Source organism: Struthio camelus, chromosome 10 (genome assembly GCF_040807025.1).
Source record: "Struthio camelus isolate bStrCam1 chromosome 10, bStrCam1.hap1, whole genome shotgun sequence".
NCBI lineage: Eukaryota > Metazoa > Chordata > Aves > Struthioniformes > Struthionidae > Struthio > Struthio camelus.
In genome coordinates, this window is record NC_090951.1 from 4,344,901 (window position 1) to 4,372,844 (window position 27,944).

General features: G+C 44.3%; 1 protein-coding gene across 2 annotated transcripts; it reads right to left on the bottom strand.

Moving 5' to 3' along the window:
- On the bottom strand, positions 1–27,944 carry LOC104149323 (hepatocyte nuclear factor 4-beta). 2 transcript variants are annotated; one of them, XM_009682900.2, is made up of 10 exons: positions 27,417–27,944; positions 20,961–21,132; positions 18,977–19,071; positions 9,863–9,969; positions 8,580–8,735; positions 7,944–8,031; positions 6,869–7,021; positions 4,068–4,304; positions 3,287–3,400; positions 1–2,015 (listed from the first exon to the last, which is right to left on the bottom strand). In XM_009682900.2, the coding sequence occupies exons 1-10, from the start codon at positions 27,529–27,531 to the stop codon at positions 1,951–1,953; spliced, it is 1,302 nt and encodes a 433-aa protein (XP_009681195.1). In that variant the 5' UTR covers positions 27,532–27,944; the 3' UTR covers positions 1–1,950. The 2 variants fall into 2 exon arrangements, with proteins under 2 accessions (XP_009681195.1, XP_009681194.1); XM_009682899.2 differs by having other exon boundaries at positions 1–2,226.

Consider the following 27,944-nt stretch of genomic DNA (forward strand, 5'->3'; position numbering starts at 1 on the left):
TGTGGACCATATGGAATTTATTTCCCCTCTGGATTTATATTCTTATCATTAATAAGTATAAATGTACATTTAATTTCTAGAAATCTAATGTAATCTACATGATGGAGGAATTGGAAGCAATGTTACATAAGTACAGATGCATCTTTCATACAGCAGGAATGTTTGCATTTGAACCTGTTTTCCAGAAATACCCGCTTAAATCAAAGCTATCAGCATATAATATCAGATCAAATTCATCATAGACAGTAGAAAAATAAAAAGCTGTAATCCTTGGTGAAATTCAAGCCTTGCATATCCAGTCTTTAATGATTTTCAAACCTCTGTGCTGTAGAATGACAACTCTAAAATGCCTCCCTAACGCGTGAAAGATAACACGAGTACAAAGTGTTCCCCATTTGATGAAGGTTTGGATGCTGTTCCAGACTCCTCTTTCAGTTGGGAAGATTGCATTTCTGTGGTGTCCTCTATCAGAGCATCTCAAAGTGCTTTACAAGCATTAGTGAAATGAGCTTAAGTCATAGCTGGGGACTGTCTTCTCATTTTTACCATGAAGAGGGATGCACCTGGGTTGAGTTGAGCGACGTTTACAGACTGAGAACTCTGCTGTGCGTTGTACTACTCAGTACAAGGCCACCCACAACACCTCAAGAGCTTTTCGACAGGGGTTATTGGACCTGCTTTTCCCGACGTGAATATAAGCTTTGTAGAAGTATAGCGATCTGCTTTCTGATGGTGTTGATCAATTTGTTCAAGTAGATACAATACCACAGTGACTGCTCTTACGAATATTTACGGTTATATAGCCGTTTTGAGTTTATTGTACGTAGCTGTAGCTTGGTTAGTAGTTGGTCACCTAGCACTAATTAAGATTTACGTTAAGGTAGAAATACCTTGTGTTATAAACTGCAAAGATTTTGTAAAACACAGAGCTCGTCAACAGGCAACTTGCCTCTTCCCTTTTTCTGGCTAATTCGGAGCTGTGAAGTTTAGGTAGCAGACATTACAAAGGTATCTAAGGCTACAGCAAAATCACATCTATGTATGGGGAAAAGTTTTGTAGCATTTTCTTTAGGCCTGTTGCTTTTTCCCCATATGGTTGCACTAGAAGTTGACATAAGGTACAAAAAATTAATATGGTAAATCAACAGCTTTTTGAGCTTACTACCAGTTGTGGGTTTTATCAGACCTACCAACAGTGGTCTGATGTAGAGGTCCTAGGTGTTGTCTCATACTAGTTTGTTAGATGTTCACACAAGAAAGTAGAGACTGCAGCTAAATTGACTCATGGGTGAATTCTAGATACTACAGGCTTTCTTACCTTCTACATATAGGTCACCAAACCTAGTCTCATATGAGAATTAAGAAAGCTTTTATCCATTCCTGGCTGTTTATCAGTTGCAACAGAAGGGATTTCAGTATTAAATTATGGGAAACAACAAGTATTGAGACCTTGGTGTTCCTGATCATACCTATGTCTAAATTAAACTAGGTCTGCAAATCATAATTCAGCAGCATGCAATATTAGTTGGTCTATGTGACTTAAGTCAAGTCTGTGTGGAATAAGAAAGGCTTGGCTTGCTAAGGGTTATGAAGATACTCTTCCTTCAGCTTCAGCTACAGCAGGAGAAATGGGAGTGTAATTCAACTTTTAATGGGAATAGACCTTCTCATACCGACAATTCAAGACATGTTGTACTCATTAACAATTAACAGGAGCTGTATAAGGCATTGTTTTTTATGACAACAGTGGTTGAAGGCTTTAAAAAAGGTTGTGATCACACGATGCTAGGTGATAACAAATGCAATCAAAAGCCCTGCTCCAAACAGCTTACAGTCTTGGTCCTACTGAAAAGCATATTAATCCCAATCACTTGTGAAATGAAGGCGATAGTGTGGGAAGGCCAGTGGTGCGGCTCAGTCGTTCTGCAGGCTGCTGACTGATGCTTTTGCTCACAGACAGGAAAGAGTCTGACCAACAGATCCGGTTACAAGCAGGGAATTGCTGTGCTTTGCCTCTGCAAAAAGAAAGGGCCCGTTTCATTTTCAGCAAGGTTTCCACATAGCTCCCAGCTTCTCCTTCCACCTCCGCCTATAAAATTTCCTGCTTTGGTATAACTGTCTGAGGCAAGATCTGTGCTACTGTGGTGGGGCCTGCACTAGAGCCTAGTTTATAGTCTTCGCTGCCTGTGCTTGTAGAAGGAGATGGAAGGGATGTTTCAGGAGATGCTGTGGGAGAGAAAAGAAACAAAGAATTAAAATGCACATGGATGCTGTTCAATAGAGCAGTGTCCAACTAAAATCAGTGAACAGTCCTATGAACCAAGAGCAGGTGCTTGGAGTTGGGCAGGGGGCAGGTTCCTTCCAAAATCCAGGCCTTTTCTTCCCTCCTGACTTGTGATGAGGCGCAGGGTGGACTGTTAAGCACGTGCCAAATCTTCCAAGTATTTTGCATTTGGGGAATGCTTTCCCCCAACTGCTTGTCAATCCCTTCTCTCCTAGTCAGAAGAGAGCTCAACCTGCTGGCCGCTATACTTCGTTTACAGAACGGAAAATGTTTACTGGTCAGCAGCTATTTCCCTAGGTTCCCTTGCTGCAAGGTGACTTTGGAAAAAAAATGAAGAGTGAAAATACACAATGTCTATGTTTACGTGGATGAGAAATAGCAAAAGCTGCTATGAGAGGTATGTGATCATAATTGGCAGAAGGAGACTGTGTGTGTGTGTGGAAGGCATTATGATTACATGGCAGAGGCTGTTAAATTGCAGCTCTTGTTCTGCATATTTTTGTAATAGCACGGTCTGTTTGCTATTACAGTGGATAAGTGCGTTAACAAAAAGCCTTTCCCTAGCAGCAGTGCCCAAAGTGGTTGATGATGGTCTTGTATTCAGGACACATTTTGTTCTGGTTGACATGAACCAAGACGCTTTACGTAGGGAAACTCTTGCCACTAATAACTGTGCGCGCTCCTTTGTGGTATTTCCTAGTGCTGTCTGTGCTCATAGAAACATACTGTCAACATTCCTGATATTTTTTTACTCTTGTGATGTTTGGTAGCATCTCAGAGTCCGAGCTTCAGGGTCATGCTATTATGTGAAAATCTCAGCTTATTTTTGGAAGCGTATTTCTGGATCTCACAGCACTGGAAATCAGCAAGGGGGGAATGTGAACTCTAATTCAAGTGTAATGCTTAAATATATAAATACACCTTAAATTCTTTTTCTTAACTGCTTCTGTTACCCAGGCCCTTTGCTGTGCTGCCACTAACAGTGTAAAAATGGAGACGTACGGTCTGGAGCGGTGTGAATCACAGAACTCATGCTGCTTGGGAGGACGTGTCCTGGCAGAGGGTCCAGGCTGAGGCTGGGAGGTCCTGACTGGTACTGGAGATCAATGGTAGTTCCTGCAGTGGAAGACGGAAAGATATAATGTTTTGCATAGTTAACCAAGAATTCAGATGAACTGTGTCAAGTCGCTTTTATTTAGAGAATGTGGGAGACTTGTCTATGAGTGGGGTTATTTTTTTGGCTCATCTTTGCTTCCTTCTTGCTTCTGCTGTCCTTTGGTCTCAGCCTTCTCGCAGTTGAGGGGTAACCCCCCTCCCATATGGCTCGAGTTTCTGCTAATAGCTGACAGCACTGTTCATTGTGTGTATGTGCGTCCCACATATGTGTAACTACCCATATAGTTACAACTTTTGCATATTGCTAACAAAAGTATGTGGTTGCCTTGCGAAGTGCATCGGTTTGGTACCTTGCCTAAAAGTCAAGTCCTCAGCTGGTGCGAAGCACTGCAGGGGGTGCCTGTTGCAATTAAACTGTCCCTTGGGCAGACTTTCAGAGGTGGGCTGCACGAGAATGGTGAGGGGATGGGTCTGCAGTGAGATGGACCCAGGTGTGAGCCACCATTCAGCCTGAGCCTTCACTTCCCCCGTCGCAGGCCAATGTTTTGTTTTCTCTACCATATGTGCTCCCATTTCCTCCAGAAAAGGATCACAAACCCAAGCATGAAACCATGTAATGGCTTTGAAATGTAATGACTTTGCTGTTCTTTCTCAGCAGGGTTTGTACCTCCCAGCAGCATTTCCTGCAGCAAGCTGTCAATCCGTGCCACACCAAAGAGCTTCACGAACTGGACCTGCTCAATCATCTGCCAGGTGATGCTCTGAAGTGGTGGCAGGAGGAGGAGGATGTCGCTGAACCGGCCTCGTGAGTCATATTGGCGATCGTTGATGTAATCCTCCAGGTTGACCTGGACCTGGAATCTCATGTTCTTGACCTTACCGGGCTCACTCAGGCCTTTGCAGTCTGGAAGAGAAAGAAATGAAATTAATTGCTGGTGTGTGTAACCGAAAGGTGTTATTCTGCCATTTGAGCTCTGCAGAGGGAAAAAAATGAAACATCAGTGACCTTTGACAGTGATGTCTCAGTGCCTCCCAGTTTATCTGACATGTTAACATTGCGGTACCACTGTTTCGCATCTGATGTGGAATAGTCTATTTGATGGGAAATAGTAAGAAAATAAGAGCTTGATTCAGACAGGTATACCTGGCTACTACCATTAGCAAAGAGGAAGGATTTCAAAGCTGAACCATATTTATCCTTCTAAGTAAATGTCCTGGAACTTTTTCCATGAAAACTTTGAGTCCTAACTACTCCCACGAAATCCATGCAGGTTTAGTGCTTCTGAAGAGCAAACCGCTAAAATGTTTTCTTTCACTGGATCCCTGAGGACAGAAGACCACCTTTCTGGCTAGTTCACCAGTATCTGCCCCACACCACTAACTTCTCCTGGAAAAGGAGTTTCCTACAGCTCTTTCACTCTTCTCCACAGGAGCAGCATGAGCACAGCTTCGTCCAGAAATCTTTACTTTGCCAAAGTGTTGCAAATACAATGGCTGTAGCGTTAGACTGCTGTCTTGGTTCCCTGTGTTTGGCCTGTGATTGATCCATTTTTCATGGATCACTGGTCCAGTTTTGCTTGATCAAGTAAACGTGCACTCAAGCAACGATTCGTAAATCTGTTTCCTTCGAGGACCTCACTGATGTCTGGCTGAGCCCCCAGACCTGACCCATTCCTGCTCAGCCACTGTCTTTCCCTCCCACCTGGCTCACTCTGCAACTTCTTCCCCTGCTTCTCTTCTCTTTGAGCTGCTCTATCTCCTTTCTTAGCAGAAGGCATAGTGCCAGGATTTACAGCTCTCTTCTCCTGCCTTTCCTGCTATCTAAAGTTGAAATTTCTGGCTCACTGAACAGTCTCCTTCATAGTCTACAAAGAATTCACAAGCAGCACAGTTTAGGAATCATCATACCAAGAGATTAGATTAAGTGGTTAACAAGTTTCTGCATGTCAACGTGTGACTCCATGCATATGCCCACTTTTTAATGTGGAAGAATTTCACCTCTATAGAGGTGTGCACTTCTTCCTTTCAGAAGAAATCAAAATGCCTCATGTTTTTGATGTCCTAAACTTCACCCAGACAGCTAAGAAGATAGTTTGTCAAGCTAAATAACTTGATAACATGCCCGATCCTTATACAGCTTTGCAGTAAGCTCCGTGGCTAGCCAAAGTTCATAATGTTTGTAAAACTCCTGTATCTTGACTTCAAATCAGAGAACATGGCAAAAGATACTTAATGGAACATACTGTAATTTCTCCATGATAAGACATGGCAAAGACAAAAAGGCATTATTCTGGGCTTGGAATTGTTCTCCCTTCTTTTCTCCAGGCTACAGGGAAATACACTCTAAAGGGATTTGAGTGCTGTACCAAGAGGGGATCATGTCTGTGCTACAGGCAGTCAGAAAGAGAAGGACAGGAAAGAAACTTGCATGGGTTGAAATAAGTTTCAAGGCAAGCTTTTGTTTACTTCTGTCAGTTTCCCTGGTCTCCTCTCCACCTTCAGCCATTCAGTCTCAATTGGTATTGGATGCCAGCAAGATCCATTAACAAGCAGCCTTGGTATTTCTGGGTACTCAATATGCTGAACAATCTAGCTCTCTGTGGTTTTTAATGCTCCTTTCTGAACCCTGATGGATGCTCCATACTGCTGCTCAGTTGACTCGCTTCTCTTATGCATAATTCAGTATAGGCATGTATGCCCTTAAATAGCCTCTCCTTCATTTCAGACTGATGGGCTTTCCTGAAGCCAAGTTACAAAAACAGCAAAGCTCCTCTAGGTTCTGCAAAGTTTCCACATCAGTCTGGCTGGAGTTAGCACTTGCTAAATACTAAAGAAGTGTCCAGGAGCAGGACGCTTCCAACATGTCCTTGCTGCACTGCTAAATCCTGCTCACTACAGTAGGAGACAGGGTGAAATGCGGAGCTGCTGCTGAGGGGCTGTCCTGGTTATCAGAGATATCTCAGCCACCCTGGGATTCATAACCTACCTGCATCTCTGTCTCCTCCCCCCAATACTTCTGTCGTTTCTAATATCACCTCGTTTGCAAGTGTGCTTCTCAGGCAGGAAACAAAATAGCTGAGGACCAACAACAGCAGCATTTTCCAGAAATGCCATGACGGATGTTACCCTTCCCAGACCTCATGCTCTGCCATGAAGGGAGATGCAGTAACTCACTGCATTGTGCCTGCTGCACACACAAAGTTACCATCCATGCTGTGAATCTCTGTAGAGTTCATGCTTTGAGCATAAGCCAAGAATGCAGTTCAGGGGCCTTCCTTTATTCTGCTGAACAGACCACCAACCTTGGTGTGAATCTGAAATCTGGCACTGCTTTTAGAAATGCAACCGCAGGAGGGAGCAGGAGAGGTATATTTCTCTGCCTGTTGCCCTATTTCCATTATCCTTTTGTAACACATTAACTCCTTTGCAAACCCTGTGCTTACCTTCATAAGTAGGAAGGAAGCTTACCTGGATCAAAGAAGATGATGGCTTTAAGGCAAGCATACTCATTGTCGTCTATCTGGATGTCTCGCAAGGGCTTTACCAATTCATCCAAGATTCTGGTGGCCACGCGAGCAATTTCCAGTTCTGGGCAGTGCATTGGGATGATGAAGTCGTTCCCTGGGAGAGGAGAGGAACTCAGCATCAGACATTTGCTTTCGCTCTGCGGACATGTGAATTAGCCAGTCAGAAGTTACCCTGGGGCATGTATTCAATAGTCACCATGCCCACGTGCTGCAGATTTCCAGCATGCAGTTTCATACTCAAATTCGGGATTGACAAGCAAGTATCTAATTAGATTCTTAGATCTAGTCTACACATGCTAGTGCAACCACACCATACACAAATCCCGGTCCACGTTCTGTACTAATTTCCTCTCTGCTATATCTAGCACCTATTTGCAAGTGTTTTTTACTGTTGTCTAGTTTTCAGAGCATGTGTTGGGGGTGTTTCTTTGACAAAGTTCTCCCTCCCTCTTTTGTTTGAAAAGTAGCTGTCAAGGTCAGTATTTCTTCTTGTTTTTTCCAAGAATAATCATGCCTGTGGTTTTGGTGGCAGAGGGCTACATGAAAAGAAAATACCTATTTGCGCTATAATTTTTAATAGACCAGTCTGCTAATTTTTTAAGCACCAATATCCAAATTCTCTGTTGCCTGTATCCAGGCAATTTCAGTTACAAAAACAAGGCTACACAGTTTGAGATCCCATTCAAATATTGGGGTTTTTTTAGTCCAGAATTTCAAATCAGAAAGGGAACAGTTTTAAAGGTCACAGTGAATTTGCCTGTTTCTTTTCATCTTCTCCAGAGACCTACCCAAGCACTTAGTTTTGAGCCAGATGTGCAGACTGTGTCCATGTTATCCGTGACAACAGCATGGCCTTCTCTGAAGGCAAATCTGGCAATGATTAAATCACATTCAGGAGAGGACCAGTGAACTGTTCCTTGGCAGGGTGAATACAGAGGGGATTTAAGGTAGACAGGATACTTGGCAATGACTTGTGCGTGCAAATTTTAAAGCAGGAGTGAATTTCACTACTTTACCTAATAACAGAAAATCAGTGTATGGTATCGACCGCTTAGCTACCCCAAGGAGCAGGTGTTCCCCTGCATGAGCTCTGAGTAAGGCAACCTGGAGATGGCACAGAAGAAAGAAAAGATATTACATTTTAAAACTAGCGAACAGAACAGTGAGCTGTTTCTGTTTAGATTAAGCCAAAGTCAGCTTGTGTTTATGTATGTCAGATCTGCAGATAAAGTACTATTAAGAGCTAGAAATTATTAGTATGTCTTGACTTCACTTTTCAGAAGTGCTGTATTCATGACAAAGGAAACAAGAAGTTGTTTTCAGCTGAAAGAGCAAGGAGGACTGGGCTGCTTTAGTTCTCAGGAAATAAATGGCTTTTGTATTCAACACTCAGGCATCGATAGGGGGGAAAACCAGTCCTTTTTTGACTTGGGTCCTGAAGTGATCAACCCCATTTTTTTGGACATCAGCTGGTGGAATCATGCTTAATCGACTCCCTCAATTAAGGGAATGATTATTCTTCCTCTCCTGCTAGGAGCTGTTGCTAGGGGCATAAGGTGATCTATGTATTAGCGTCAGACTGCCCTGTTAAAGGCACAGCTGGGAATTTGTGTCGGGGTGGTGGGTTTGAGGGGGAGGCACTGGCGTTTTACCTGGTCATCGAGCGGAAGCTCACAGAATGCTGGGATGTATTTTGCCCATTCCACCAAGACCAGAAGCTGCTGTTTCATAGACTCGCACACATCGTTGATCGTCGCAACCTTCTTCATTGCAATATCTGCACTATGCACAGGACTCAGTGATGAATACTGGAAGAAAAACGAGCAGGTAGCCTTCAGGCCAGATCCCTGGTGTTGTGTTATCCAGAACATCTCATCAAACATGTCTAAACTTATTCTCCCTCAGTTGCAACAGTTTGTTAATGACATGCCTGACGCTCCTTCAAAGGTATTAATCGTATCAGGTCACTGTCACGATGTTTGGGGTTGCTGTTGCACAGTTATTTGCTCAGTGGTGCGTGTTATCCGATGGACAGTCTAGCTGCGAAAGTGTCCACGAGGTGGTGCTCCGTCCCAACAGACTCCCCTCCATCCTCTCCTCCTTCCCCAGCTCACATGGCTGGGCGAGGAGGCGGTTTTGTTCCTGTTGCCTTTCCTAGCAGTAGATAGCAGCACTGGGTCTTAGCTTCCTGGCAATAACTTAAATCAGCAAAATGCATGGCATGCATTCATCCTTTCTCCCCCATAGCTGTCTGGGATGCAAAACACACGTTTCGATCTCTAAAGAGCTGTGCGTAGGGGAGGGGGTTAAAAAGTAGTAAATTTTTGAAAAACAAGTGGAAAGATTGTTGTATGTAATATGCAAATCTGGACCATGTGTCTCAGTGGAAAGAGTGTATTTGCACAGGAATTTAAAGGACTTGCAGGGTAATATTTGTGAACATGAAATAAGAAAGGAATCAGCGTTAGTTTAAGCCTAGCAATTTTATTAGCTTTCCCCCCTGCCCCAACTAAAATTGTTGCCCTGGTAATGAAATTACAAGGATATAACTGACTATGAGGGCAATGTTATGTTTGGGGCAGATTATATTGTATAGCAATGAGGAACAAAACTTGTGCATGAAATGCCGAGACTTGGTGCGGAAGGGAGCTGGGGTCTTTAACATCCCTGAGTTCTTAGAACTTCAGTTTCGCATCTCACATGCCAAAGGCTGCATCTACGCCTTGCAGGACAAGTTGTCTTGATAATGAACTAAGGATTTTTACTGTCTGCTTTTGGATATCTTTAATGTATTTTCTTTCCAGTGCCAGGTTTTGTGCCAGACCATCCAAGGGCAGAAGAGGTCCAGCCCTGGTTGGTATAGTGAGTTCCTGATCCCCCATGGAATAGCTGAAGGCTCTATACTCTTTCAGAAGATTGTTCAAGCATTTCATACCTGCTGTGCCATGGCTTCAGCCTGAGTGAGTACGTTAATTGACAGCGAGCCGTTGTCCTCATAGCTGCTTCTGCGAATGCTGATCCTGTCACGTTCATTCTGCACAGCTGAAATGAGAGACAGCAGCAGCTGCATTAGCTGCAAATTCCCCATGTAATTAGTAGCTGCTGTTAGTTACCATTTGCTATCAGAGAGAACCTGGCAATTAGCTAGGCATTTCCTAAGTCCATAAGGATGTGTTTTCAGCACTCCACCTCTGAAATGGTTAACTGAAAATTGGCAACCATTTCAAAACTCAAGGGATATATCACCTACAGTTCCACGTTCTCTGCAGAGGTCCCCAAACAACGGCGGATGGTGCTTTAATACCTGCAAGACCTTCCACCCTTGCTTGACACTGGAATGAGAGTAAATGGGTCCCAGGGATAGGAAAACGGGAATGAGAAGGCCAAGCACAGGAGCAAAGCAGGGAGGTAATGCAATTTGCCTTGGGCAAGGTGCCCTCTGCGGGAGGTTAGGTGATTCCAGGGAGGTTTGATGCAGCAGCTCGTAGGGAGTTTGGTCATGTAAGTGTTGACCTCTTACTGAGGCTGCAAAGGCACACAGCACTGTGGGAGTGATGTCCTCTCCTCCCTTTTTGTCATCTCTGCATTGAGAGGACCCCTTCCCTGACCTCCAGGTATGGGAGACTATCTGCTCTGTAGGACTCATGTCCTGTTGTGGCAGCACTGGAAAAGCCATGCTCTGATTCCACCTCGAAGCAGCCTCAAGGCGTTGCTGAGGCACGCTAAATAGCATTTCCTGGGGGGACATCACTACCACTGAGAGGGAGCACGAAGAGTCATTTCCTTGAAGAAACTCAAAAGGAGGCTTAAATTCACTACCTCCTTCAAACCTTTCCTTCAGCCTTATTCATCAGGCTGCTGATTTCTGAGATCGCTCCTAATCAATGAGCCCGTAACTCAGAAGATGGTGCCCATACATAATTAAGGAAATAAACTTTGCAGGGATTTATTTCAAGGTCTGTTGGAAGCCTACGGAAATCATTACTGCAGATCTGTTTCAAAGTGTCCTGTTTAGGAACAGTGATATAATGCACCTTTGAACACACTATAAATTCACTTAATCAAGGAAAATCATTCACAGAACAGAAGTTGTCAAACATTCAGAGACCTGCTAAGACGTCAGCAAAAGCTTCCTCGTTCAGAAAACAGGGTATCACAACTGAACTGAGCTTTTACCTGACACATAGATGACTAGAATGAAATCTCCATTTGGCAGCATGAAATTAGGAAGATCTCGGTAGGCCTGAGGTCTGCCATGAATCCACAAATGTACAAATGAGACCACTGCTCAGGGAAGATTAGCCATGGGGTTTTTGCAACCATTTCAGAGGTGGAGTGGTCATGTCATGATGAATCAGAAAAAAAACCTGATTTTTTGAGGTCCGTTCCACCCCTTTCACCATCCTTTTCCCCAAAGCACAAACCATATCTAGCCCCATGCTCAGTGGCCCCTGCGTGTCAGACATAACAGGTCTATTGCACTCCAGCAGATTATTTTTGCAAAGCAGACTCTGAGAGCAGAATAGGCGCCACTGCTGCAATCAAGCAAAAGAGCGGCAAACTGAAAAGCAGGATTTAGTTTTAGAACAACTTTGTTTTCAGTGTTAGTCTCTCTCCTGAGCCCTGTTGTCTTGCTGAGACCTGAGCCCAGCAGAGAACAACCCCAGATCAAGCTGAAGGAAGGAACTTGAACGTAGACTCAGCGTTTTCCTGACAGCTCGTATGTCTTGGCTACATACAGTTTAGAAATTCAGTCGTCAGTTCCTTAACGCTGAGGGAGCAGAAAGATTTAGCATGTGGGGATAGTATAGTACATCCCTACTTCTCTGTATAATTCCAGACTCCTTTTGATTTTATTTAGAGGGATGACTCAGACTTAGCTGTCAAAGTGCCACTTGCTCTGTGCTTTAACTCCTTGGATACCACAGAGAGTGGTTTTGTCACAAAAGTGGACAGTTTGTCACCAGATCTGCAGGCCAGCAGAGCTGCGTGCAGCTGCAGAGCCAGCTTCCGTCTCAGCCTGGTGCAGTGCTGTCCCCTGGCTGCCCTTCCCAGGCAGCCACCAGGAGTCCAGCAAGGATTATTCTTGCAGATTCAGGAAAATCTGAACTATTTAGCCATCTCTGTTTAGAGACTTTTCCTAACACTGACATGCCTTGCTTCAGAGCAGACATCTATCTTTGAACAGGGCATATTTCTGTGACTGAATTCATGGTAAGTAGAGTATTACACTGATAAAGCCAGTGTCTCCCCGGTCCCTTCTTCCCGGTGAGCCTTTATGAAAGATCACAGTGCTGATACTACAGGGGACCACTGCTCTTGGGGTTGCTGGACTGTCTTCATCATGTGAACAGCAACGCCGAGTGATTTCCCCTTGCTGCACGAGAGTGGGTTCCTGTTGAAGGACAGGCATCGTTTCTCATAGAGGGTGGGAGGCCAGATTTTTTTGTGAGCTCAGATCAAACGACTTATCTGTTTTCCTAACCTGCCTCTGATGAGAGGCCAACAAAGTGAAAGGGCAGAAAACAAGCAGCTAGTGACAAAATCAATATCCTGTTATTGACAGAAGCAGAGTATTTATTTTCAAGATTTGGGGTGTAGCCTTGCTGTTAAATCCTGGCCGGCTCAGTCCTGTACTGGGCATGGTGTCATGGCTTGGTAGGTGCTCAGGTTGAGGGAAACGGTGGTCCCATCAGAGCCATTTATGATTTTGCACCTCCTACCTAGCAGTGCTGTATGATGACTGCAAGGAACTGGATCTGTTTTAAAAGATGTAGCACTCCCATATGCAGCATAAGAGCCCCATCAGGCTACAGATATTATATAGATATAAATCAGGGGAAAACAAACCGTCCAAAGCATGGCTTTCCCCTGTTTTTGCCTTCAGTAACATCATTCCAGGACCAGGACTCTCTTACACCGTAGAGTGAGCAAACCCAGAACCCCTGAGAAAATTTTCCCCCGATGAAATTGCAGCGTAAATCATTTATACAGCACTGGTCGTGTGAAAAGCAGTTGAAGGGAAACCGCTTAGAGCCTGGTTCCTCTGCAAAACTGCACGAACAAAAGCAAGCCTGCAACACTGCGGCCTTACTTTTCCACCTGCAGAAGCTAGCAGACCATATTTCATGTCAGCAATGCTATTAGGCGTTGGTTTAAGGAGAAACAATGACAGGGCCTGTGAGGCTCTGCTGCGCCTAGCTTAACAGCCTACGTTACTCTGTGCACAGAGGGGAAGCGGAAGAGACTGTTCGGCCAGGGACACCCACCCGTCCGAAGGTGAAGCTGGTTATAGGAAATAAAACATACCGTATTATTATTCTTCAGAATATACTAAACCTTCGCAGACTTAGCGTTTTTAAAACATCAGAAAAACCAGCAGCAGTGTCCAGTGCTCAATAGCAACAAGCCTGCCTGAATTCATGCTATCGCTGCCTTTCTTGGAAAGTCCCAAGCCAAGTTTTACGCCTGGTTTCGTAACGGGATGTTCCCCCCAGTAGCTCTGTGTTGGTGAATAGACTGTCTTTACCCACTTACAAGAAACGAGAAGATAAAAGTTTTGGCTCTCTAACCAAGCTATACATCTTATTTTACATAGGACCAGCAAAACTTGGCAGACCTATTCCTAGTCCCCGATGCCCAGATTCCTGTAAGAGGCCTCGTTCCCTTTTCCTCCCGAGTTCCTTTTATGGCACATATTTCAGTGCTTCTCTCATGTGCTGATAAGGTCAATCTTCAAGTGCAAGTGGATGGTACAGGCCGACTTTCTCAAGGTGATTTTGGCGTTATCACTAAAAGTACCCAAGACGCTATGGAATAACATACAAAAGGGAGTTAATGTTTTACCTGCCACAAAATTAATCTATTACTATGTGGTAATTATATTGCTATATTTATTGTGCTTGTAAAAAAATAAGGGATAGGCCATTTGTGGCAAGGCATTGGGACTGCTGGAGGGCATAGAGGTTCAAACGTGATCATGGCCGATGTTCTGCAGTCACGGGAATTAGGCAAACCTGTGGGAAGGACTCAATTCCCAGTGTTGTCTTGCGGTATTTTCCAATCAGTGCCAGTTGCAAGGTCTGAGCTGGAGAGCCTCGAGCTGTGCAGGGCGTTATCCGGCTTGGAAAAGGCTGCTGCAGAAGGAGATGTCAGCGGAGCAGCTCATGGCAAAGCTGCCGGCTGAAGAAAGCGAGGGCACCACTAGGGCTTTTCCCAGAGGAAAGGGGGTAGAGACGGCAGGACCGAGCCCCGGGGTCCGACCACGTCCCTAGGGAGCAGTAGGGAATTCATTACAGCTACAGCATGTCCCGACTGTGGGAAGCAAACGCAAAAGTAAACATATTCTCCATCTGACGTAGATGAGCCAGTGGTTGAGTTTTCATATTTGGAGCGAGCCTGGGCCTTGCTGCCTTGGGGCACATGTTAAACGCGCCGAGAGGCTGGCAAAGCACACGCAGGGGCTCTTGAGCAAACAGCGGTGTGTTTGTGGAATTGCAACAAACCCATGTTTCCCAAACATTTTGTCCTTGCCACCTTGCCACATAGGCACAGCACATGTGACAAGGAGCCTCTGGGGAAGCCGATAAATAAGGGTGCAGGCATTGATTTGTAGCGGACTGCAGCAAACCAGTAAATTTCCACAGTAACTACAGAGTTTAAAATCCTCCTTGGCCCCTGGCTGCACAGGAGTTAATGACTCCATGCTAATAAACATCCTCATTTAATGCTGATGGGTTTGGAATCATATTAATAAACGAGCTGGTGGTCGCCCTTTCTGCTGCATGGGCTGAGTAGATGGTTCTGATTAATTTATATACACAAATCTTTTTTTTTTTCCCCAAGCTGTCTCTGATTTTGTACGTGTGATATATGATATTTGGAAATAAACCCCAGTGGTATATATACACTTAATCTTTTCATGTGCCATCATCTGATTTATGATTATATCAAAGTAGCAAAGCTCCTTTAACTTTCCCATTTGTCTTTGCAATGATCTGGGATCGTGGACTTTCAAAAGCTGACAGAAGAGATGTGAAAAACCAGAGGTAGGACACAGACAGAGGTCCTGTGAAACACTGACAAAACAGTCCTATAAACCTGTCCAATTTAACAAAAATAAATAAAGCTGGCCTCAAATCCTCCTACTGTGATGTGGCAGTAGGTGATACAATAATTCTTTTTACTTCTGCATAAAACTAAAGGCACTCATGAACATTCATAAATTACTCTAAAGGGGATGAGAGGTTAAATATTAACCCTTCTTTCTTCACTAGCAAACTGACAGTGTAATGCTGGGCATTTCAAAAGACCCCAAGGTTATTAGATGCTTGACTCAATGGGATCTGATGACCTGGCTCATTTGAGAAATCACGCCCTGCTAATTTATTCAAGGTTAAACATGATCTCAGTAAGTTGCTAAAAATAGCATCCTACTGTTTTCTTTGGGTGTTTAAATGTCTGTTGTTCTCCTCCTCCACTAATACTGTAGTGACCAAAACCTTTAATCCTGATTATAGCAGCACTTCAGGAGACAAGAAAGCAGCAAAGCGAGCCTTTACCTCCCGCTCATCCCCACTGTAATAACTGTTTACTTGTAGTTCCTAAAGGGAATTAATAAAAAAACTGTAATTGGGATAGAAGTATTTCTGAAGTGAGCTAATTTCTAAGAAACCTGGAGACTGGATTTTCCACCAGACTCAAGTTTTGGCCCTTCCTTGCTCTCACTGGCGCCGGCAGGACCTGGATCCCTTCGTGATGCACCAAGCCGTGGCTGTGCATTTCGGACGTTCCTCCACCAAATAGCCTCTCTGGAGGCGCCCAGCTCCCATGTGGGACAGTCTTTGGTCCCTTTGGAAAGCAGGATTAAAGTCCTGACTGTGCAAACAAGGAAACCTAAAGGAAGCTGACGATAACTCCCACGACAACCTCTGCCCAGACCCCATGACCCGCAGCCCAGCTGCCCAGCACCCACCGGCTTAGCCTGCGCCGAGACCCATGGCCCTGCTGCTAAACCACTTCCCCTAGGAACAGCCAGTCTACAGCTAGCTCAAGTATTCGCATTATACAGCTTTTACTTTAGGGCAAAAATTTCCATTCTACAAGGCTAGATAATGCATCACCTCTCAGACTCTCTTATACGTTAGAGCTGCTTCCAACGGGCAAAAAAAAAAAAAAAAGGGAGGAGAAAGAAAGATCCAAATGTGTCACATCATATCTTACAACACAGGAGGATTAGGGGGGAAAAAAAAATCCTCTAGTTCCAAAATTCCAGCTGATCAGCTAGTTTTGCCAGAAGGAGAACATTTGGGGACCAGAGGATTTTCCAATATTGCATGCGAAGCCCCTCTGGCAGAGGGCGGCGGTGGCTGCAGCAGGTTCCGCTGTGGGGCAGACGGGATCCTGGCCAGTCCCACCCCAGGTGTATCAGCAGACGCCAGCCGCAATAACGATCATTTCCAGTTTCTTCCCCTCTTCTGTGAGTAAATAGCGTTATTACCACACCCTGGAAAGTCTGATTGCTTTTATATGGGCTGGCTGAAAAATGGTGTGCCAAAGGCAGAGCGAGTCAAACCACTGCGTGCTGGTGCTGGCACGGCTGGACACAACCAAGCGTGTGCATCACGGCTTTGGTCCCTGACCTAAATCGGTGCATGCTGCCAGCAAATAATGCCCAAACCTTTGTATGAGCCTCATAATGCTCTATCCCAGGACACCGTTTCTCATTTTCCTAAATGCTTCGCAATACTGTTTAATATTAATCTAGGACCACCCGAAAGCAAATAGCTGTGTTCTTTTTGTGCACACAGTTGTGCAAGAAAATTTCTTTCACAGTTCTGCACACAGGCTGTGCACACAGCTCAGTTCTGTAAAGCAATTGCTCAAGGTGCTTTAAAAATCTATCTTACCAAACGCATTAGCAGTTTGCTAGCACACAACCTGACTGTGCACTCATAAAAAAGTTTCAAAGAATGTGACTATGTGGAACTTGAAATGAGTCATCTTCTAGGGAGCTGCAATCAATAATGAATGAATGAGACAAGGTTTTATAACTTTTACTATAAAACCAATAAAAATAATCATGCTTCAACTCAAAGAATGGAGCTGATAACCAGATTTCAATGTTTCCAAGCTGTGGAGCTTGTTACATCAATGACTGACTTCATCCGCAAGTCGAATTGGCTAGATCTTGACATTCAGCTTTGATTTGCTCTTTATTATTTTAAAGGCTACTTTTTTTTTTTTTCCAGCTGCTGTGTTTACTTATTTCTTCTAAACTAAACCAGCAGACCTTTTTTACTGCCTGCGTGACCTATGCCAGATTGTAAGATATCCCTGTTCTCCAGGAAAAGGTATGGTCAGAAGTTTGGAAAGAAATTCTTTTCATCATCGGTGAAATCTTATGAATTACCAGAAATTGGTGACAAATTTTCCCCATGACTCCAGTGGAACCATGATTTCACCCTTATGGTGAGGGGTGTTTAATCCTGTGGCATGGATATTTACTTTTAAGTTCCTTTCTAGCTCCCTCAACTTCAGGGATGTCAGGGGATTGGAAACTAGCATAAATGAGGTGCAAAGAGTGTTATTACCGTCACCCCACTACCTGCACTTCAAGAGGATGTCCCGTCCATCATGGACTGGGCCCCCAATTTACTAGGTACTGTACAGATTTGGAGTACAAAATGCATTTCTGCCCAGAAAGCTTGCAATAAACAAAATAGTATCATTAATGTTCTCCCACTATGCAAACACTAAATGATCAGCGACTGGAAATGCTGTAAGAGACACCCAACTTTCCCAGGAGAAGTGGCTCTAGGAAGTTAAGGCATATGTTAATGAATGCGTTTGGTTCTCGCCTAGCATTAGGTGCAGTAACATCAAGTATTTCCTGCAAGGACGCTCTTCCAATGACCGCCGGTGCCCAGGTGTCCCATCGTGGTCTGCCTATCCTTTAACATACAACTGGTGTGAAACACAAAAAGAGCCAGCTAATACTTGATTGACCTGCCGGTACTGGCACTAATAGTCACTCTATAATCATGCTGCCACCACGACGATAGTAATGCTCAAGGCCTTGACTCTGACCCAGGTCTGGACTCAGCAGGACATAGCTTGGATGAACGCAGAAACTGGTTGCCTTTGGGAGCGCTGCCCGCCTGCCCTACGCCACAGAGGAACAGGTCCCGATCCACAGGGCATCACGTTTTTCCTGTATCTCACTCGAGGGTTTGCAGCAAGTTACAGGAGCATCAGCCAAGGCAATTATCAAACACAACGCTGCAATAGTCAACTGTTAGTGTTTATGAGATTTATGAGGGCAGGTCCTAGCTGAGATTGTTGCAGCTGAGATTAGGTGTTGCCCTATCAGGTACGTAGCAAGGAAATTTCTGTTGTGAAGCACTTACAGGCTAAATAAACAAAACTACACCTGAGAGTGGAAGTGAGTTGTCAAGGCCAGGCAGTGACTCCACTACCCTGTCCAGGAGCCACACGCGTACCCTATGCTGCACAGCTTCTCGGCTTCCTTCCCACTTCATGGGGCGCAAAAGATGTCCTGTGTGACCCCTTTCAGCAAACCAATGACAGAGAAACAAAAGGTCTAAATGTCTGTTTAAGAAAAGACACTAAAAGAATAAGTGTACCAGGAGTAACTTTGGCCTGGCGAAGATAAGCTATAGATTCATCTCATTGAGAAATGCCTTCAAAGGGCAATTCAGAGCTAGAATCTGGCTTTGGATGCGCTGAAGTGTTCCCTGAAGAAGCCCATCCCTTTCCCAGTATAAAAATATCCTGAAGAGACCAGCCTCCCCAAGATAATTTAGTCTGAGCAAATATTGGCTCAGGGCTTCAGCTGAAATTCCCATCTGCTGAGATGGGAAACGAGGTTTTCTTGTGACAACAAGCAATCTCTCATTGTGACCCATGGGCATGGTGTCCCAGTGTCAGGGCTGTCATTGCTCTCCACCATCCTCTACCACAGTGGGAGTCAGTCAGAGGCAGCAGGCAGTTTATTCCACACCGGGCCCCAAGGTCCCATTGCACCTACCTTCTTTCTTCATGCCGGCCCTGAAGCATTTCTTCAGCCTGCAGTATCGGCACTGGTTCCTCTTGTCTTTGTCTATCACACACTGTCGGCTGAACCTGGGAGGAGATTGGAGAAACATGGAGGAACCAGCCCTGCCTGCACCCTGGTAACCCTGGGCAGCCTAAATACAGTTCCAGTCTTCATTGTGCTATGCACTGTGTGAACCCAGGGAAGAGCCAAAGGGGTTGTCAGAGAGAGATTGTATCAGATGTTGGCTTGGCCTGATTCCTCACCTCCAGCACCACTGGGCTACTACCAGCTGGACGCACAACTGAGACCACCCACCCTGCGAGGAGTGTGAGGCTTTTGGCTGTGAAAGCATGACTTTGACTCAAATTGTTCTGGTGCCTGGCAGTATATGGACTCCGTCTCCGCCTTTCAGGCAGCTGTTGGGTATTCTGAGCTGGGACTCGTTTTGCCTTTGTTAATATCATCCTACTTTGTGTGGAATAATTGCACTGTGGCCCACAAGCCCTTTTGTGGATCTAGCTCATTCAGCTTCGTCTGGAGGCATATAGCCTCCCGATTCCTCTCCATTTCCACAGTGGATTTGGGAACCTGTATGTGCTACGAGGGCTGGCCTACATAGACTTGGCAGCTTTTGCTGTAGTGGGAAAGCAATGGAACAGGAATCTGCCACGGAGAGAAGAGGCCATGCAGGTTGCTCGGGGACCATCATCAGGTTGTAAAGGCTGAGGCAGTCTCACAGGCTGGTCTAAAGCCAAAGGTACAAAGACTCTAAGACTTTCCAAGGAATTAACGTCTGCGATAAACAACAGTGCTCCGAGTTGTGCTAAAAACAGTGCTGCTCACCAAATAAGGATTCACAGACAGAGGAGCATTTGCCATTTGCTTGGCTTTGACTCTGCAGCCCTTCCCTGAACTGCCAGATATCACACAGTGATTAACAGATTCCTGGGGAGGGGCAACAACTGCGCTCCCAGGAGGAAATTTAAAAAAAAAATCAGTAGTAGCTATTTCCTCCTCCTGCTGGGATCATACAGTGCCTGGGATGGTCGTCATGAGGGCGGGCAGTGCAATCAAACAGGGTCTTTCGTGGCTGGTGTGTTCTGGAGTGATAAGTGCTCCAGGAGCATTTTGAACAAACAGGGTGACTTGTGGTGCAAAAATTTGGAACGCCCTTAAAGGAGGAAGAACTTTGGAACAGAAAGAAAACTTCCAGGTTTTAATTAGAGATGAAGGGCTTCCACTCTGATTTTTTTTTTTCCTCTTGCTTTAAAATAAACATCGTTTTTCTAAGGTCAACCAAGATAACTGCTGTATAATTTATAGCCTCCTCCTGGCAAAAAAATCACTCAAATTTATGCCCATGTATATGTAGAAATGAATCATTGCTGGTCCATGGTAGATTCTCAGGGTGATTGTAAAGTAGTTAGTGATATGTCAGTGTATGTTTTTGAATATGTTAGACAGCAAGAATGGAGAAATGGTCGGGGAGATGGAGACTTCAGAGGTGACAGGTTCTCGGAGGCTTGTTGCTTTCATGTCAGGTATTACCAGGAAAAGCGGGAAAGGTCTCATTTGAAAGAAATCTCTGGATCTTTGGTCTATCACTACCTTGGTATTCCCTTGCTAGACTGTGATGTGGTCGCAGTGTCACTCCACACCCAGAAATTATACGATGCTTTACGCACATCAGTCAACATTAGCGTCTATAAGTTTCCCGTGGTTTATATCATGAGGAAAATAGAGGAGGAACTCATGAAAAGGATTGCTTTTGCGTCACAAAAGGTGTCAGGGTCCGAGATGAGCTAGGAGCCCTTATCTCCCTCTCTTCTGGTCAGAAACTAAATTGCAGTATTATATTAGCAGTCACAATATAGTACTTCATCATCTGGGGGCCCCATTGTAAGTCCTTATCTCTACCCCAAGTTACGTGCAACATCAATAAATTGTATGAATTTATAGTAGCAGGGGTCAGTACCTGCAGGAATAGACATGGTTCTTGCGGACACTCCTCCTGAAGAAGCCCTTGCACCCGTCACAGCTGGACGCTCCATAGTGTTTGCCAGTTGCCCGATCCCCGCAAATGGAGCAGAGGGAGCCAATGCCATTGGTGAGCAGGTTGGTGTTTGTTGACTCGGCTGTGATGGCCTCTGCAGGCAGAGCACAGAGCCCCTTAGACCTCCCCGTGAGAGAAGCCAGGATCGCCTGATAGCGAATCGCAGGCCGTGCACACCCATGTACACATGCACAGGCAGTATCCATTGGTAGCAAAGCCTCCAGATTGCCAGTCATACCCTTTGCAACCACAACCAACAGTAACTTGCTTGGCTTTGCTTTGGATGCTGGTGTTTTCCACTGCTTCAGTGAACTGAAACATTTCAAGCCACATAACCGCAGTGCACTCATGAAGACTGAACAATTGCTACTACTTTTCTTGCTATGTACAGACAAACCTTGTGGGAATGTGAGATATATGCTTTTAAGGGCATATGCTTTTAAGGTAGAGCAACCTCCCCGGCCACATATCTGAAGAACGTGGTTCAAAGCTGGTGCCCCCACAACACAGTGGAAAGTACATCATTAGCATCAATAATTAGAAAGTAGCGGGGAGAGAGCAGAGACAGAAAGGATGACTGCTTCAGGCATGTGACGAAGGTGTCAGTGATAAAAGTCTGCTGCGCGGCAGCTGGAGGAGAGGGAAGCAGCTCTCGCAAAAGGTCAGCTTAGTTCTCCTAAGCCTGGGTCGTTCTCTGAATTGCCCTCTGAAGAGGCCCATTGCTTTCTACCAGCTACGGAGGGGTGCAGGAAGATCCACCTTCTAAATTAGGCACCCAAAATTAGGTCATATGAATGCCCTCTGTCATGGCCTCTGTTTGCACTCGCTCATTTGGGGCAGGAATAGCTCTGCCCCTGCCAGGCCAGGGCCATGTGTGTACACTGCTGAAAATCCGCCTTTAAAGTTCTCCCTTAACCACCAGACTTGCTGCCCTCTTAATCGTCCTAATTTGAGGCACAGCTTGGGGAAAAAAAAAAAGAAAAAGAGACACTTGAAAAGACCCAGATGACACTGTTTACATCTTGCTCGGAGCTGGAATGTGTGCGCAGTCTGTCCTGACCTGGGCACTCGCTGCAGGACGGTTTTATGAAATTATCGTTCCTCTGGGAACGTGTTTTTCCCTCCAGAGGAGCCGATCTTGTGCTACAGTGACCTGGGCAAAGTTTTTGGGACAAGTAGCATCCCACCCCGCAGGCAAGCAAGACAGGACTGAGCAAAACGCAGCTGCTATTGTAGGGAGCAATAAGAAAACCTTCGAGAAAATTACTCAAAGGGGAGGAATTGGCATGAAAGGAAGGACACTAACGCGGACAGTCTAGAGAAAGTTAGTCTAAAGTATAATGCATAAAAATAGCTTTGGATCATCCCCACACAACATGTGTGTATACAGAGTGAGAGACAGAGAGAATGTTATTTTTGTGTATGAATACACATCAAAAATTTATAGTGAAAATATTTGCTATTCAATAAAAATTGTAATTAAGAGCCAAAAAATAAAAAAAGCCAAAACAGCTTTAGCTTTTCAAAAACTAGACACTTTTTTAGCTAGGGAATGAAGTCTTTAAAAAGACTCTATTAAAAACTTACATATTCATGCTTTCAGCAAAAAAAAAGTTTTTTTTTCCATAATTGTTTCTGGATGAAGAGATATTTAAATTTTCTTAAAAATTTTTAATCATGCTAGTGACTTGTCAGTTTTTTTTTTTAAATTAACCACTTATTTTCTTGTGCTGTCCACTGGACAAGGTCAAGTGCTGCTGTGACTTGTGTCATACAGACACGAAAGTCAGTCTTCCTTCCCTCACCCCCCCCCCCCAAAATGTTTTAATCTACATGTCACCTTCTAATACAGGGACGAATAAATAAGTAGATGGTAGTGAGATGGAGGTAACATGAGAAGAAAAATGACAGAATGTGACTCTTTCTTAGGTCATAATGATGGAAAATTACCTGTTCCCAAAAATCCATGAGAGATGCTCCCAGATCTGACCTTTGTCAGTAGGAAACATAGTCTACGTCTGAGGTGCTTAAAGGTGATTTGCATTGATTTTCTTAGTCTTATAGCTCTTGATAATTAAGTACCAAATAAACTGTAGTAGAATACTCTTTCTATGGTAACTCTTCTTACTGCTAAACATTTATGTGTCTGTTGCTCCATCCATTCGTTGTTGTTTTTGAACGAGCATGTGATCATAAACAAATGCTCAGTGTGTGCTGGATTCCATTAAAAAATTGCACAACAGAAATAAAGATAAGAAAGCCAATTTTTCTCCTCACTCCACCCTTGCTTTCTCTACTGACTTCAGAGGAATCGAGCCAAGAGCATAGAATTTGGGTCTCCAATGGACTCTTTGTTCCTCAGCTGAGTCTAGATTGCAAAATGTCCCCTGAAACTGGAAAGCATTTACTCACCAGAGAAGCCTTTTTCCTCCTTATGTCAGTAGGACATGCAAGGAACTGCTTGCTGGGGAGAGGAAGAAATTCATAATCTGGCCCCAAATCCAGTTTTACTTGGGGAAGAACCATCGGCTCCGGACATGTGAGGGCCCGTGGAAGCTAATGAGCTAAACTGTGCCCTCACTTGTACACATGAAAACATCAACAAGCGCATAGGCTACAGTTCAGCTGGGTAGCTATAAATCAGGACAGACTGTGAGCATATATAGCTAAAAGTCTAGCCCCAGTAGGTAGTCATGTGTCTTTTCCAACAGGAATGGCATTGACTGGAAAAAATAAAAAATAAAAATGAAAAATAAAGAAAAGGAAAGTCCTCAGCCAGTATGCCCATATTAATTCTAACGGCTAATTTTATATTAATAATGTTAATTATAAAACCAAGTCACCGACTAAGGATGAATTCCAAATGCGAATTAGCACAGAGGAGAGCGAATGCACAACAAATACCACGTGTGCGGGAAGACTGTGTTGGCGTGACTTTCAACCCTGCCCAGGATTTGAGGAACATCTGGGTTTTTTCCTGGACTGCTCTCTACTACAAAAGGCAGAGGTAAGCCAGGCTCCCTCCCTGCTCACTTCCTTGCCTGTGAAATCAGCTGAGAACTGGAGACTATCTACTTCAGCCCTGCTGGACACAAGTCACCAACCCGCTCAGAGTTGAGTCGAGCTTCATTTAACTCTGAGCTCAGCGCTGTGCTGAGATGGGCTTGTGAGATGGATCTGATCCAAGTCCAACTGGCTCACAACAACTGAAACAAACTCCCAACTGTCCTCACCACCTCGGTTAGAGATGCTCAGAGGTAGATACTCATTGCCACAGAGCGGCTCCTAGTCCAGGCCAACGCAATAGCTCTGAGACTTCTCCTGGAGGGATGCAGCTGCTGACATACAAGCCCAGACCATAACTCATCTTGATCTTGCACGGGTCCTGGGCTGAACCGAAGACCTGCCGTTGCAGCCAGGGTCCTCACTGGGACTGTTAGTGGGATACGCACAGGCAGAGAGATCTGGGTTTCAATGCGAGAGTGCAGCCTGCCCACCAAGGACAAGATTATCCCAGCAGCTTCAGCAGTTTTATGGGGATCAAGCTCGTAGTCAGAATGCTTTAGCTTTATGCGCCCAGAAATCAGAGCCGGTCTTGGCTCTGGTGCGTGGACTTTGCAGCTAACAGAGACGCAGCCCACGCGTCGAGTTGCACGTGCTGGGCCGGAATGCAAACAGCATGTAAATGTGACTTTAGGACAAGCATAACGCGCTCCAACTAGCTGCCCAAAAACCGCCGCTGCAAAACGCAGGCATGCAAATGCCAAGCCGGAGCTGGGCTAGCGCCGAGAGCTGGGCCACGCGCGAGTCACACCAACCAGAAAGGCCAGAGCTCCTGGCAAGCATGCGTGCTCACAGCACAGCCGGGCACTGCACCCTCTGCCAGGCAAAATAGCTCTGATGGCTTTTTCATGGGCTGCAGTAAGGTCAGGCTGCGGCTGGGCTGGGAATGGGGTTCCCCAAGGTCGCGCCAGTGCCCCAAGGATCGGCACAGCGCCTGCAGACTGGGACAGCAAAGCGAGCACCACCACGGGAGCAAGTGTCAGCTGACACCCGGCCAGAGAATCAGTGCAATATATTAAGCAAAATGACAACTCTGACAAGAGTGTGAGGAAACAGGTATTAGCAGCACATAAAAACAAAGTGAGAATACGCCTTGTAATGGCAGCCAAGGTAAAGGAAACGAGTTTACATCAAATGGGAAAATTTCTGCAGTTACAGCATGTATTTTGGAAAGGAAAGACGGGATTAGCCTTGATTTTCATTTGTTTCCTTTTGCCATTCTTTCTCTTTGAAACAGACAATTTTTTATACTCTTCCTCCACTCCAATAATGGGTTCTATTCTTTATTTTTGAATTAATCTCAAAATATTTGGCAAATTACGGGCTACTTAAAGGTAGAGAATCCAAAATATATGTTTAAGTGTAACTTAAAACTCTAGCAGCTTTCTGAAACAGCAAGCTTAACACCAGAAGTGCTCCACACCATTAATCAAACCAAAATGTTGATGAAAAAATATCCCAAAGAGGGACATAATTCACTTTAAAAAAGCATTGCCTTATTTGAAAATATTCCATTTTTCACAAAAAAAAATCGCTCAGGATGTAGGAAATGCTCCTAAATCCATTAAAATACTTATTATACTCCATCCTGTTTGTGTTCACATATAGGGCAAAACTACCATTAGATTTGTAAGGGAGATAGATACATAATAATCTTACACACTGAGAAAGACATGGCTTAAGACAACATATTATTTTTTACAAACAATACCTAAGGGGAGCTTATTTCTTGATTTTAACAATTTTTAAAAACCTTTCTGGAACTACAGAGTATTTATGTGAACTGCCCTTTGGGGGAATCTATGCAAACTGAACTCTGTTGATCAGTAGAATATTTCGATACATGGATATTTCAGGTCTTTTTTGAAACTATTTTTACAAACTGTAGAAGAGGACACTTACCCAAGACAAACAAGCTAATTTCAAAACAGCTAGTTCCTGAGAGAACCAGTTACTCATTAACAGTTAGGCAAATAACCCAATACTGATCTAGGTAAACTTCAGAAAAACTGAACCTGTCAGTTCCACTGAACGAAATAAAGTCAAGAGCCCCAGATTTTGGTAGTTTAATTTGCAAAAATATAGTGAATTTTTGAGAAAACTTGTACCACAGTAAAAAGCAAAAAGTATCCTATTGTTCAGAAATGAAGTGCAACATCTGTGTTGAATAACATTTCTGGAGTAGGACAGCGGATGGAAACCTTTCGGCAAAAATAATAAGAAATAAGATCCAGTCAATGTAGCAATGGCAAAAAAGATTCAAAAATCCTTTACTGAGGGACAGACAGAGCTTTTCTTGGAGCTGTTTTTAAATTCAGATTTCTCTGGGCCTTTTAACATTGCTTATCTACTGACATCCTCCATATCCCAAATAAATAAGTCTAACCATTTCAGGTCATGAGCAAAAGCCATTGTGAAACCTGCATTTCTTTTGATGAGACAATTAATGAGCAAATGCGAGATAGATAGTGAAAAGCCCTTCTTAATAGCGTTAAGATTCTTAAAGAATTAAATGAAACGTTGCCAAAACGCTCAGAAGGCATTGCTAACTTTGCAGTCTTATTCAGTTACACAGTTAGTCATATGTTATATGACTAAAATGTCCTTTATTTTTCAGGCAGTGAATATTTAATGTCATGGAATAGTACTTGCTTTAAGTCAGACTGCATTTCACTATTCAAATTCCAAATATCATGCAGTATGTTTTACCTCTGTGAACAAAGTGGAAGCGATTGTATGTAAAAACTTACGCCTCACAGCCAATTTCGGCATGTGTTCTAAAGGCTTTTGGACAATCTTGGTAGCAAAAATATAAGAAAAGTACTCATTTGGATATTGCTGCTCAATCTATGTACCTACTAACAAGTAAAATCAGACGGATGGTCAGTTGTGTCAGTAACAATACCGATGGCGTCTTTTCCAAGAATAAAATCTGAACCTCAGTCATAAACGGGAACGGAATGCAATTTTAAATGACGAAATATTAACAACAGTGTCTCTCATAAGTCATACAGGGGGATGAACTTATGGTGTTCTGTCAAGAGCTCCACCAAAATTTTCTGTACCTTGTAGGCTCTTCAGGACATGACGCTTACTACACTAAGGGACGAAATAACTCAAAATACGACCCTTAAGGGAAGGGGTCCCATTTCAGCCCAAATATAACTGCAGACGCAACAGCAGTTGACAGGTCAGCTGCTTAAATATTACCCCTTCCACCCTTTGCCCTGCACCTCCTATCCGCCTTTTCTAGGCGTTCAGCTTTTTGACAAGGGTAGTAGAGGTTATTCAAGAGGAAGTGAACAGAAGTCTCACCAGTGTTATTCGGAAGCACCCGCAGGTTTTCAAATTCCAGCATGGTATAAGATGAATCCAAGGAGTCGACATAATCAGGCATATCCATGTCCATGATGGACTGACAAAGCTTCATTATTACTTGTCAACGGCAAGGGAAGAGGCAAAAACAGCCCTGCTGTCAATCACGGCCAAGGTTTCCTCCACAAAGAGAGACACCCCAGCCCTTGAAATGACAAATCATTACCCAGCTCTGCCCGCAGTCCCCTCCCCGTGCCAGGAGAGAAGGGATGAAGCCTTTCTTTCTCTCTCACGCGCAGTCCCCTCCCTTCCCGGGGTGCATCTGGGCTCTGAGTCTTGATAATATTATGCAGATAAAGCCTAGACTCAAACAACTTGGATTGCATCTTTGGGTCAATACAGCCTGGTTTATGGCTGTCCCTGTGCAAACATTTTGAAAAGGGCTATGGAGAGGCATTCACACACATGAGCTGCTCTTCCAGGGCAGAGCAGTGGTCATGTCAAATAACGCTCGTGCTGCATCAATAC